The 14,239-nt window shown below is 36.2% G+C and overlaps 1 protein-coding gene across 2 annotated transcripts in view; it reads right to left on the reverse strand.

The window, feature by feature from the left end:
• Positions 1-14,239, reverse strand: part of TMTC2 (transmembrane O-mannosyltransferase targeting cadherins 2) — a 409,124-nt gene that overhangs the window by 73,456 nt on the left and 321,429 nt on the right. For both annotated transcript variants that reach the window (XM_061205503.1, XM_061205504.1), the window contains exon 9: positions 10,090-10,171. In XM_061205503.1, the coding sequence (XP_061061486.1) occupies positions 10,090-10,171 (82 nt within the window). The remainder of the gene's footprint in view (positions 1-10,089; positions 10,172-14,239) is intronic.

Raw genomic sequence — 14,239 nt, forward strand, 5'->3', positions numbered from 1 at the left:
AAATTTAAAAGGCCAATAAGTAGTAGATTCAAAATAATAAATATTATATGTATACAAAATTCTTACTTATTCTCCTTCCTCAAAAGAAAATTCAGATAGAGCCAAGAATGGAATATTCATCATAAATGCATGAATTCCATAAAGACTTCTCCCTCTTATTTTCAAGGCTTTTATGGCTTCAGAATAAAAAAGGTAAAAAACAACAGAAGAACAAAGACCACCTCATCATTCACTGAAGCTTGGACCTTAAATGAGTTGTCCATGTTTGACAAGATAAATAGAAATAGTCTTCTACCTCTAAATGTCCCGAATGATAATAAAAGGTGAGTGATTCCCAACTTTCAGTGTATTTGATACATATTGTATCATCCACCAATAAAGCATTCATGGATGTAAAGTATCTGTGTTCATCTCTTACACTGACATAGAGTTGATGACAGTGCAACACAGCAGTCAGGAGTGTTCTGGTTCAAATGCTGCCTCTGTACTAAGTGGCATTGAAATCTTAGGTAATCTACCTTACAGCTTGATGACCTCACCTTCCTCATTGTAAAATGGAGACAGGTAACCTCATCACCTGGCTTTTGTGGGGATTCAATGCAAATTTCTCAGGACAGAAAAGCACTTAGTAAATGTTTGTACTGTTATTATATTTGATGAATTCATCATGGAAATACAGTATTTAATAGAGAATTCAGACAAGATGCCTTGCTCTACTTTTTATTCCTTTCTCACTTAATTTTTGTCTTAAGTTTTACATGTTGAGTTCTGTTAAATAATTTTTGGATAATTATTTGGTTACTATAATAATTTTCCTATCTTTTCTACAGACTATCTGAGCAATGGATTAAGATGCTTGTACTTTCACATTTTGCTAAAGAATTTAGTCCTTCCAAAACTAATATGCTCATTAAAGAAAACATAAAATAGAAAACATTAAGCCTGTTCCCCCCTCCAAAAAAAATTGACTGTAAAAGTCCAAAAAGCTAAAATATCCATTCTTAACACTGTTTGCTTGTTTTACTTTGCTTTTTTAATGATATAGCTATTTTGTATAATTTAATCATTCTTCATGTACCATAACATAGATAGTTGCCTCTGTTATTATTATTCTTTATAAATTTAACCTAGGGTTTATAATATTTCCTCAAAAGGGGATAACCATATTTATTTAATTATTTTACTTTTTGGGGCATTTAGATGCTTTTTAAATTTCTGCCTCTAATAAATAGCAATGCTGTGCTCTGATTACTATCTTTGTTGATAAACACAGAAAAAAATTATATTTTCTTAAGATATATTACCAAGAATTACTGAGAATAAGTGCTAGAGCAGCTGAAAAGAATTCATTGAGTTCTTTACTTGAATTTGAATTTCTTTGATTTCTAATGAAATTGTATGTTTACCTATCTTTTAAAACCTATTATATTTCTTCTTTTGAGAATTGTTTGTTCGTAACCTTTGGTCTTTGTATTCTATTTTCCTCGTAGTTTTATAGAGTTTCTCGTCTTAAGTAGCCTGATCTTTTATCTTTTGCTTTTAAGGAAATTATTTCCTATCACTTTACTGTTTGTCCTTTAACTATATCCCTTTTTTGAAACAAATTAATCATTTAATTTTCCTTCATTTTTGGCTTGTAAGCTTATCCCTTCCCTATTTCTTCCCATTTTACTCATGGGAAAGTTTTAACTCTAAAAGTCTCTGGAAAGTATCTCATATAAAATACACACAGGTAGGAAGATAAATTAAATTACTAAACACATTGTTATAAGAGGGAATTTAAAAATAAAAAATCCTAGGCAAGACGTGAAATAGTTTGGAACAACATTTAGAAAAATCCAATTCTAATTATACACCTGTAAGCTCCCTGTACTGTCCTTGGAGCAGTAAAAGCACACAAAGCACTGATATTTTAGCAAAATGTTTTCATCCTAAGCATTGAATATAACTGGAATCTCAATATAACTTTTGCAAAGGCCAAAAATATATTTTCATTTTTAATCAAGGAAATACCACTATTTAGGTCATTATTTAATTTTTAAAATTACTCTTACAATTTCTGAAGTGATTAAAAATGAAATGTTACAACCAACCTCAGTTCACTGACATATTCTATTTTAATTACAAATAATAAAAACCATAGGCCTCTCACCAATTCAACCCATTACATAGTTTTCAAGCTTCTTCTTTTAGTGTTCACTGATGAAAAGTCAAACCCAATATTTTAACAATTTTCTCCAGTAACTACTTTTTAAAATGAAATTTAATATATATAAACCATGCTGGAGAAAAACAGACTACAACATTAACAGAAAGTTCTGGACTTAAAAAGTTGAAAGAGCTGGATTTTCAATTTCTTCTCCCACTACAGACATATGTTGAAAATTTCTGATCTGGAGAGTCACTTGAAAATGCTGAACTTCTATTATCTTAGTCAAATGTATTGGGATCCATTCCTACCTCACAGGGGTTAGATAATGACCAAAGAAGATCAGGGTCTGAAAACACTGGGTTAGATCATAAATTGTCTGATAAATGCAGTAAGAAGTTTTCAGGATTCTAATCTTGTTGATAGTAACACCTCTAAAAAATAATAAAGATAATTATAGCTTAAAAAAGTCCACACTTCTCTGTGGGCCCAAGATGAAAAATGATCAGCTCTCATAATTTGGATTTCCTCAATTTGGATGTACATTCTATGTATCTTCTCTTAGCATCTAACTATGGTCCTAGTTCTGTCCTTGAACTATTCCCCAGACACATGCCGTGCCTTCTGCCTCAAGCACTTTCTCTGCTTTAATGTTCTTTATTGCATCCCCTCAGTTCTACACTTTTGTTTGGAGAACTCCTACTCATCATTTAAATGAAGCTTACGTGCACCAGGCACGGCTCTCCTGCACCCCAGCCACCCGGGTCAAGGCCCCTTAGTTGATATTGTGTCTCCTTTTAAAAACTAATTGCAATTAAATCATTATTTTTATAATTTGTGCCTCCCTCTTCAGTTTGCAGTCTACATTGGAGCCTGTCTTGTTCCCTGTGGTATCCCTATGAAACTGAGCAGAATCCTGTGGCTCCCCACCCCAATTCCCACCCAAGTACAAAGGTCCCTCCATGTCCCCTGCCTCTTGTTTGTAGAAAAGCTGAAGTTTCCCAAGCCTCCCTGAGTCACAAAAGAGCAGGCTCAAGTAGTTAATGATAAGGACAATAGCGTCACAGAGTCTTTCAGTGTCTGATGCACATTCCTGAGTTGTTTTACAGATACTATAATTACTACCAGAGGGGAAAAAGCTAACTGCATGATGACCAGATTGTAGCCATGACACAAGCTGCTCCATCTTGAGCAGTACTGAATCTATGGGTAGCACAATTCCAAGAAGTGGCCTCAAGAGAATGGGATTAACACTGTTGCTCATAATAATCTATATCTTTGTGGGCATCAAAATAATTGTAGCTTGCTGTGCCCATATATGTAAGCAGGCAGCTAAAATTGTCAGCAAAGAGATGCTACAGAGCCATGTCAACTACCTCTACTAGCCATGTCTTCTACTCCGAGAATATGGTGCCCTATGTCAGCATGAAGAAGTTATAGAAGATGGACCTTCGTCCCTAATCCCATAGAAATGGAATGATGTCTGACAAATGGGGATTTGTAAGAGCCCTTTTGCCCCTTTCCTGTTTGTTTATTTCTGTTCCCCTTAAACCGTAATTATAGAAACGAGATCACTAGGTAACATTTAACCTAACTCCTGACTTATGCTCTACTGAATGCACACAATACCTTGTCTAACCTGTTGATTCTTTCCCTAAATTAAAAGAAGTAGGAATGAACAATTAAGTAGTTAAAGAATGACTAGCTTTCCACCCCCAGCAGCTCCCTTAGCGATCCTGCAGGCAGTCCACATGGGCAAGATAACATCTGAAGAAAGAGCATGAGTCAGCCAGCCTGCGCACAATGGAAAACGGTGCAGAGCTTGACCTCCTGTCTTGATGATTCACTGAGATATTTCCCTTTAAAAACTGGCATGGCTGAGCAGAATCTTCAGAGTTAGTTTTGGGACATGAGTCCACCTTCTCCCCAGATTGCCGGCCTTCTGATTAAAGCAACTTTTCCTTTCTACCAATACTTGCCTCTTGAGTATTGGCTTTCGAGCAGTGAGCGGCTGGACCTGAGTTTGGTAACACTTACATCTAGTATAGTGCTTGCTAAATATTGAACTGGAGGAAGAAGATCAGAACTTGTCACTATTGTTGGAAATGAACATCACCCAGAGAGAGGATCAATAATGAAGAAAAAGACACTAAAGTCTTTGCTCTTAGAAACATATGGTTAAGAGGTAGATGGGAAAAGAAGAACCGTCCAATGTCTACATAAAAGAGTACTTCTTCTCATTATCATTTGTCACAACCTGCTCCCTTTTAACTTTTTATGCTTTGGTGCTTAATATCTAATGACTTTCCATCTGCCCCAGATTTATGCATAGTAGGTACCTTATAACAAATATGTATTGGTTTTAGTTGTTTCAGTCTATATCAAATTTACTACTATGCATATAAAGAAAAGATTTATAATATATTCTTTCTGAAAAAATGGTTTTTCCAGTAATTCTTTAAAAAACAAAAGAAGACAAAGAGACAAGGAGGGACTTGTCTTGACTTTCATTCTTTTGGCAGAAGCTTTCTACTGGAGCCAAAAGGAAATTCATGGAGAATCCCTTGAATAACAGGCCCACATGAGACATCAGGGCACCAAATGTTCACCTTTGACATTTATAAATTAAATTCTGTAAAGAATAGACATGATTTGTTTTTTATGGACATGGGAGTACACTGTAAGGTTGATGAGATATGAATACAACATTATACTATTATAGCATAGTTTGAAACCTATTTTTTATACATTCCTTAAAATTTTTGATGAAAGACCAGTGAGAAATTAAGTATATATTAGACACAACATGAAATATGAGTTGGAAAACATTATGGAAGCCCACATCAATCCTTTCACTTTATACATGGGGAATCTTAATCCCAGAGACTATAGGTACCACAGAGGCCTACATTTAACCAACTTATTAAACCAGTTTTAAAAACCTGCCTCGCTTTCCTTCTTGCAAGCCAACATGAAGAAAAAAAGGCAATCTCTAATGCAATCCCTTCTCCCAAGACATAAAACTAGTGGATTCAAAACACAAATAACTAAGAGTACTTTTAAATACTGCCTTCTAATTGCCATTGCAGCCAGTATAAATTCCTGTAATTTCCTGTCTATTCCCAACTGAATGGCATATTCCAAGTCACCTGTATCATTAACAAGCAAATGAAAAGCACACAATCACCCAGCAGAGTGAATTTCCAATAGAACAAAACTCACCAACTCGGGCATTTTCATTGGCATTTGCAAAAGCATTAAAAAAAAAAAGACTCAAAACAACATTTACCATTTCATTTACATTACATAAACATTCATTTAACATTAACATTTCATTTAAACATTTATTTTTAAGCTGAAGAAGTATTATTATTCATTCAATCCATGGGCATAAATACCCTAAGAATATCCATAACCAGTAAGTTGGAGAAGAACTGATATAAAAATCATAGTATGCATCTTCTTGGACAAAGAGCAAAACAAATTCTAACAGAAGAAACTTTTAGTCAGTTTTGGAACCTCCATCCAATTCTAAAATTAAGAATATATCTGAGCTCAACATTTATTGCACATTACTGTGACATGGCAATATGCCAGATATTGATGGTGCAAAAATGGAAAATAGGTCTTCCCTATTAATTACCTTAGAATTTTCTAAGGAAGGTAAGTGTAAAATTTCAATTTAAATATTTGCATTCCCACAACACTCCCCAGCCTAAGCCACCACCATTTCTTGCCTGTGAGACAGCAATAGAGTTCCCCTCGCTCTACTCTGACCTTTCTCTGATCCTGTCTTGCCACATGGTCCCTTCCATTGCTCTTAAAATAAAATGCGAAGGCCCCTGGGCTCTAGCCCTGCCTCCTCTCCAAGCTCATCTCCTCCCACTTTCCCGTCGGGTTTAATATGCTCCAGTCACATTAGCCTCTTTCTTTGCTGTGAACACAAGCTTGTTCTTGCCTGCGACCTTCGAACTTTCTGTTTCTTTTGTCTGAAATGCTCTTATCTGGCTCTTCAAAGAGTTGGCATAAGCTAAGATTTCATATATCACCTCCTCAAAGATGCTTAACCTGACTATTTGGTTTCAAGAAGTACCCTACTTCTCCAAAGAAGATATACAGATTGCCAACAGACACATGAAAGAATGCTCAACATCATTAATCATTAGAGAAATACAAATCAAAACTACAATGAGGTATCATCTCACACCGGTCAGAATGGCCATCATCAAAAAATCTAGAAACAATAAATGCTGGAGAGGGTGTGGAGAAAAGGGAACACTCTTGCACTGTTGGTGGGAATGTAAATTGATACAGCCACTATGGAGAACAGTATGGAGGTTCCTTAAAAAACTAAAAATAGAACTAGCATACGACCCAGCAATCCCACTACTGGGCATATACCCTGAGAAAACCATAATTCAGAAAGAGTCATGTACCAAAATATTCATTGCAGCTCTGTTTACAATAGCCAGGACATGGAAGCAACCTAGGTGTCCATCATCGGATGAATGGATAAAGAAGATGTGGCACATATATACAATGGAATATTACTCAGCCATAAAAAGAAATGAAATGGAGGTATTTGTAATGAAGTGGATGGAGTTAGAGTCTGTCATACAGAGTGAAGTAAGTCAGAAAGAGAAAAAGAAATACAGTATGCTAACACATATATATGGAATCTAAGGAAAAAAAAAAAAAAAAGGTCATGAAGAACCTAGTGGCAAGACGGGAATAAAGACACAGACCTACTAGAGAATGGACTTGAGGATATGGGGAGGGGGAGGGGTGAGATGTGACAGGGTGAGAGACTGTCATGGACATATATACACTACCAAATGTAAAATAGATAGCTAGTGGGAAGCAGCCACATAGCACAGGGAGATCAGCTCGGTGCTTTGTGACCACCTAGAGGGGTGGGGTAGGGAGGGTGGGAGGGAGGGAGATGCAAGAGGGAAGAGATATGGGAACATATGTATATGTATAACTGATTCACTTTGTTATAAAGCAGAAACTAACACACCATTGTAAAGCAATTATACTTCAATAAAGATGTTTAAAAAAAAAAAAAAAAGAAGTACCCTACTGCCCACCACATCACCTTCTAAAAATGACATCATCCTATTTATTGCCTACATAGCACAGACTCACTTTCTGAAAATACAACAGTGCTTTGCATCTTATACATATTAAAATTAATAAAAACCCTTCCTTAAGAATTTTAAACTAAGTCATGATTTATATGAATTTGACATTCTAAAACTGCACAGAAGGGCTGACTAATCAAAAATATCTATCTACCTACCCAGCCACCTATCTACCTACTTGTCTGTCTCTCTATCTACAATGTTGTGAAAGAAATGGAATACATATTATAGAAGAAAAAGCAATGATGGTTATCAAGGGACCCAAAATTTAGTTACTTACAGCTAACTTGGGCAAATCAACTTCATCTCTCCTGGTTTCAATCTATTTATTTGTACAACAGGGGTTATATTAGATAATTTTAAAAGAACTTTTCAGTTCTAAATTTTAGTCATTTGAAGCAGACTTTTTCCAAATAAAAATCATTAGTATTCCTTTAAATGTACATTTTTAAATAATCTGAGCACAGTGAGATAGGAATATGAGGCCCTCAGCTATGGGCTTCCTGTCTGTTTGTAGGTTATTTTGCCTTAACTACTACTTTTTGATGCCTCATCTTCAGTCCTTTCCATTTCCTACTCCAGAGTGGGGAAAAAATATTGAAACTATTTCATAAAAATATATTGAATTATGCACTCATTCCTCCCTTAGAAAATAAATGTACTTCTAATAATAGGTATATGCCAAAAAATTAAAATAACCCAAGAGTACTAAGAAGAATCAGTTTTACACATGCATTTACAGAACATCTATCACTGTTTTCCAAATAACATACACAATAAAGAATTTGTTTCACTTTCTGTTAAAACTAAATCCCAAAATTTCTCATTGGAGTAATACTCCCTATTACTACCACTGGAAAAAAATTTATTTTCAGGAGAATACTGTAATATAAAAAACAATAATAAATAAAAAGATAGAAGTGGGTAAAGACAGACAAGTCAGAATAATAAATAAGGGGGCTATCTCTTAAAATTAATAAATAGTGACTTTTTTCAGTGGCATTTCAGATGAAGCAATGATGAAGTTTAAAGGAATTGAATGTGAAAAATCTAAAGCATATAATAAAATTATGGGAAACAAGCTTAGAAGATGCAGTAAGTAGGATTAGTTTGAGGTACAGAAAATGCAAGCACCAAGACAGGATAAAAAAATCCTATTTCATAAAATGACCAGAGGTCCTTTAGCACTCATAGAAAATAATCAGGGAATTACTTTAGCTCAGTAGGGGCACCCAAAATAATATGCATGAGAAAATCCTAATTTAAAATACTTCATATAAGAAAACCTGAAGAAGTAAACTAAATTCTGCAGCAAACTTAAATTAGTTGACTACTATTTTAACATGGCAATAAAACTGCATTGTGAAACAAAATCAGGAGTGGTGATGCAATAAGTTGTGTGAAATTACATGCTATGTTATGCTGGAAAGATAAAGTATCACAACCCTAGGTTTATAAACATATACATACAATACAAACAAATGGACCGGTGGTTGGTTAAGTGTATCCTCCATTTTTTTTTTTTTTTAATTTTATTTATTTTATTTATTTATTTTTGGCTGTGTTGGGTCTTTGTTGCTGCACGCGGGCTTTCTCTAGTTGCGGTGCGCGGGCTTCTCATTGCAGTGGCTTCTCTTGGTGCGGAGCACGGGCTCTAGGCGCGTAGGCTTCAGTAGTTGCAGCACGTGGGCTCAGTAGTTGTGGCTCACGGGCTCTAGAGCGCAGGCTCAGTAGTTGTGGCGCACGGGCTTAGTTGCTCCGCGGCATGTGGGATCCTCCCGGACCAGGGCTCGAACCCGTGTCCCCTGCTTTGGCAGGCGGATTCTCAACCACTGCGCCACCAGGGAAGCCCCGCCTCCATTTTTTTATTTCCATTTTCCACACTCATAGCCTGTCACTGATTTATTTTTACTAGTTGGGAAATGGAAGAAGAAATTTAATATTATACAAGCATATTAGCTTTATTTTCCCAGGATTTTTCATTTCCATCCATCTTTAAGTTTACTACGTGATAAAACAAACACATCAAAGCCAACAGTGGTCAAAAATTTGTTTTTATTTTCCAAGGGATCAGCAAAAATAAATGCTTTTAGGCTCCTTGAAAGCCAGTCCAAATGCAAATATGGTAGAAATCAGCACATCTTAACCAACACCAAACCAGCTATATACTTCGCCTCACTGAACACATGACTCACTACTAATGACAGCATGGAGTGTGACAGAGTTGTTATGTAACTTCATTCCAGACTGATTGAGATAAACCGAGTGAGAGACACATCCTTTACAGCCTTCATAGTTTTTATCCTTGACCCCAATCTCAGGCATTTAGAGTACAGGCTGGGGTAACTCCATATCTTCCAGAAAGCAAGACTCTGAGGCCAAAATGTAAGCCTCTAAAACTTCAAAATGATACATTCAGTGAGCAATACATTATCATTTAGAATGAAAAGAGAGCTAATATTTTAATTATATACCATGCATCAGGCAAGGAGCAAGATGATTTTCTGACGAGACCTCATTTAAACTCCAAACTGAACTTGAAAAATAAAAAAACAACAACTGTGAAAATACCTTGCCCCACTGAAGTCCTATGAAAATTACTAAAAGTAAACATAAGGCATAGCCCTTGTTAACGTGACTGCTTTGAACAAGAAGGCAAGACTATAGCATGAGGCTACATCTACAACAGCAAAGTCAATGTCCTCTCAAAATGTTCTTTGCCAGCACAACCTAAATCTCATATCAACATTCATTGTAAACATAGGGGACATGGAAAAAAAACTATCAACCACTCACCATAATGCATGTAACAGTTTCCTTTGGTGGGGTCCAGCTCAATAGCCTTCAAGAAGAATTTTTCAGCCTCACTCTTACGACCCTTGAAAAACAGAGAAAATGGATGATTCAGCAGCGGATCATGAGGGGATTCTTCACCTCCTGGGCCCAAATGAAGTAGACTAATGTCTACTTAGTAATCATCATCAAAAAACAGTGTTTTGTTTCTATCTAAACGAGGATGATCAAAGAGAATATGTTGAGAGAGAAGACTGAGGTCAGAATCCTGGGAAACATCAAGATTAGAAGAGACAGTGAGAGTGAGTTCATTAAAGACGTCAAAGAGAAGAGACCAGGAGAGCAAGAGAAAAAAGGGAAAAAATGGTTTCACGGAAACCAAAAGGATAAGAGAGTTTTCAGGAATGGTGGGAAACATATTTTCATTTTCTATTTTATTTTCTCCCTTTGATCTGTTTCTCTTCATTCATTTATTCATTCTTCCTTATAAGGAATGATGACTATTTTAGCTTTGAGATGATTTTGTCTTGATGTTCACTTTATTTTATTTATTTATTTATTTTTAACGTTCACTTTATATAGGAAGAAACTAAGTCACAATTTGTTGACTCTCAAGCAACTACTGCTTATCCTTGCTGCTGTCATTCAGGACTACAATACTGCTAAATCAGGATTTAATCTAAAGCTAGATCTTCTCCCTAGCTACAATTTTAAGTAAACATTACTGTAATCCTCAGAAAAAAAAATGAGCAAAAAGTAGGGGCAAAGGCTTATATGCAATAAACTGATTTTTCATGAAATAATATCATAATCCAGGCAGATTCTAAAACTAGACATTCTTTGTTGTGCTACAGCTTCTGCACCAAAATTGACTCCAGAGTAACAAAAAGGGGTGACTTCAAGGTAGGAGAACAGCCCAAAGAAGACCTTTCCTAAAACAGTTCTGTCTCATCCTGCAAGGTTAAAATGAAGATCTATGCTAACTGGATGGAAGCAAGGCACAGGGTGGTATCCAGAAGCTGTGGGTCTAGAGTCAAGAGAAACAATCTTATCTGTCTGTTCCTTCTAATTTAAACGCTATCTACCACATAAACTTCAGGTGATGTTGTTCTTTCCCCTTCACATATATTTTTAAAATCACTTTTAAGGAGATAATTCTTCCAAAGATAGAGGTGTATGGTTAAGCTAATATTCTACATTTCATGCAACTTTGACTCATTGCTCCATACGACTTCTCCTTTTTATTCGTTCATTTAAAAAATTCACTCTGTTGCCCTCTTTCATTTTACTAATGCTACTCCAGTCAATAACTCCTCTTTAATTCACAAGGCTTGTCAAATTTCCAATAATTAAAAATTTAAAATCTCCTGCGATATTTCTCACAGCACTTTAAGTTCAAAGGCAAGCACAAGCAAAATACTTGCTACACATATCACACTTTGATGAAGTTAGTAAGAATTAGCAAGAATCTTACCCAGTTAGGATTCACTAAATGATCATGCAGTTAAGAGCACAGATGCCAGGAGGCCGAGCAGCTCTCACACTTATGTAGCTACGTGAACCTTGGAAAATAATTTCATCTCCTAGTTATAATTTTCTCTGTTACAAAAAAGAGGGCAGGTGGAGAACAGAGGATTTTTAGGGCAATGAAACTATTCTGCATGATACTGTAATGGCAGATACATGTCATTATACATTTTTCAAAACCCATAAAATATACAACACAAAGAGTGAACCCTTATGTAAACTATGGCCTTTAATTAATAATAATGTATCAGTATTGGCTTATTAATTGCAACATGTACAACATGAGCTCAAGTTGATACAACCAGAGAAGCTGTATAGGAGGGTGGGAGAGTATATGCCATTTCTGTAACTTCTGCTCAATATTTTTTTTGTAAACCTAAAACTGCTCTAAAAATAAAGTCTATTATTTTTTAATGAGGATAATAAAATCTATTTCATAAGATTACTGAATTATCTGAAAGGATACACATGAAGTAGCTATTACAGTACATAGGCATATTCTGAGTTTATAATAAATGTTAACTATTATTTATATGTAAATATATATATATATATATATACATATATAGTATGCAATAGAATGCAGAGTTCTGAATGACAAAGAATATGTTTTATTATATACACAGCCTCAAAACACATGCTTAGCCTTTAAATCACCACTGGAAAATAATGTACAAAGAACTTGCAGAAGATGATAAAAGAAAGATGCAAAATGAAAACTATCATTGGTAAAGAGCCTGTACAAATGTTATATGCAAAAATATAAAAGGGTCTGTGAACTTTCTTCCACTTAAGTTTTACGGACAGAAGAGAAGAAAGTGGCTCATTTATCAATGTCACAGTAAACAGCGTAGTAAAATTCTTATGTGTAGAAAAGCACTGGCAAAGCAATAGTATATAGCTTTAAAAAATAAATCAGAACTCAAAGGCCAGTAGTCTCAGGTTACTAAAGACAGTGAGTCCCACCACCTCCTAGATACAAAACAAATACATCAAAGGCCAGAACATTCTTTTTTGGGGGAAGTATCAAACCATCATGCAAAGACCCATTTTTCTACTTTGACCACTATTTGGTCAAGTGCCAAATTATGAGGAAAATAAAATTCTCAGGACACTATATAAAATTAATTCAAGGGGCTTCCCTGGTGGCGCAGTGGTTGAGAGTCTGCCTGCCAATGCAGGGCACAAGGGTTCGAGCCCTGGTCTGGGAAGATCCCACATGCCGCGGAGCAACTAGGCCTGTGAGCCACAACTACTGAGCCTGCGCGTCTGGAGCCTGTGCTCCGCAACAAGAGAGGTCGCGACAGTGAGAGGCCCGCGCACCGTGATGAAGAGTGGCCCCCGCTCACCGTAACTGGAGAAAGACCTCGCACAGAAACGAAGACCGAACACAGCCAAAAATAAATAAGTAAATAAAATTTTAAAATGCATTAAAAAAAAATTAATTCAAGCAGATGCATAAGCCAACCAAACACACACATCACTGGGTCCTAGGAAGGGTGGTAAGGAGGTCACACTATGTTTAATCAGGCTCTTTTCACTATTATTGTTATAGAGGGGTAGCAGTTAAGAAAGTGGAGAAGAAAAACATCATGGCTCAGCAGGTTTTTCTTGGAGTCTTTTAGATTATGTCAGCATTTTCTACAAGCAAGCGTTACCGAGTAGCCTCTGGTTATGTGAACTTCTCACATCAAGCATCGTTACTCATTTTGTATATTGGTTGGGATGTTTGGACACAGGTGGTGGTTGAGAAAACCAAGAAAAAGGGGCTGTGGTCAGCTGTGACAAATAAGGGAAATGTGAGTGGAGACGCTCGGTTTCCGCTGCCAGGTCTATGACTTATTTGCGTGTTCACTTGTTTTTGTAGGTTAAAAAACTTGTATCGAATGCCTTGCGCTGTTGCAAGTACTGGGGATATAACCATATAACTGAACAACACAGACTGCTCGCTTGCAAGTCCTAGTTGCAGGAGGCACATAGCAAACAAATAACCCAATAAGCAAGGGGATCAGTCATAGAGCACTGAGGGCTAACAATGAATTTCTTCAATTCTCATTGAGAGAACCGGCCCAGAGCCAGACTAGCCTGTGTTTGAATCTTGCTGCCTCTACTTATTTAGCTGTGTGACTCTTAGTCTCTTCTTCCTCATTTGGAAAAATGAACATAATACCAATTTTGAGGGGTTGCTAAAATCATAAGTCAAAGGGAAATAACTAGCTTCGGACCTGGCATAGAGAGCTCTGACATTCCTTGATTTTTCTTCCATCTATCTCCTCAAAAAAATTTTATTCTTTCCACCTTGAATGCCACTGTCTGGTTCCTAATTACCAAAATTTAAAAATCCTTTGCAGAATTTTATGTCATGGTAGAAACTAAATTTCACGATTTTCCTATAAAATGTCTCTCATTCGCAATACTTCCCCCTTCCCCAAATAAAAGGCTCTTACGGCTTACATCTTTTTTAAAATATTCTTTTTTTTAAAAAATAAATTTATTTATTTTATTTTTGGGTCTTCGTGGCTGCACGCAGGCTTTCTTTAGTTGCGGTGAGCGGGGGCTACTCTGTTGCGGTGCGGGGGCTTCTCATTGAGGTGGCTTCTCTTGTTGCGGAGCACTGGCTCTAGGC

The sequence above is a fragment of the Eubalaena glacialis genome, chromosome 11 (genome assembly GCF_028564815.1).
Source record: "Eubalaena glacialis isolate mEubGla1 chromosome 11, mEubGla1.1.hap2.+ XY, whole genome shotgun sequence".
In the NCBI taxonomy this organism is placed as follows: domain Eukaryota; kingdom Metazoa; phylum Chordata; class Mammalia; order Artiodactyla; family Balaenidae; genus Eubalaena; species Eubalaena glacialis.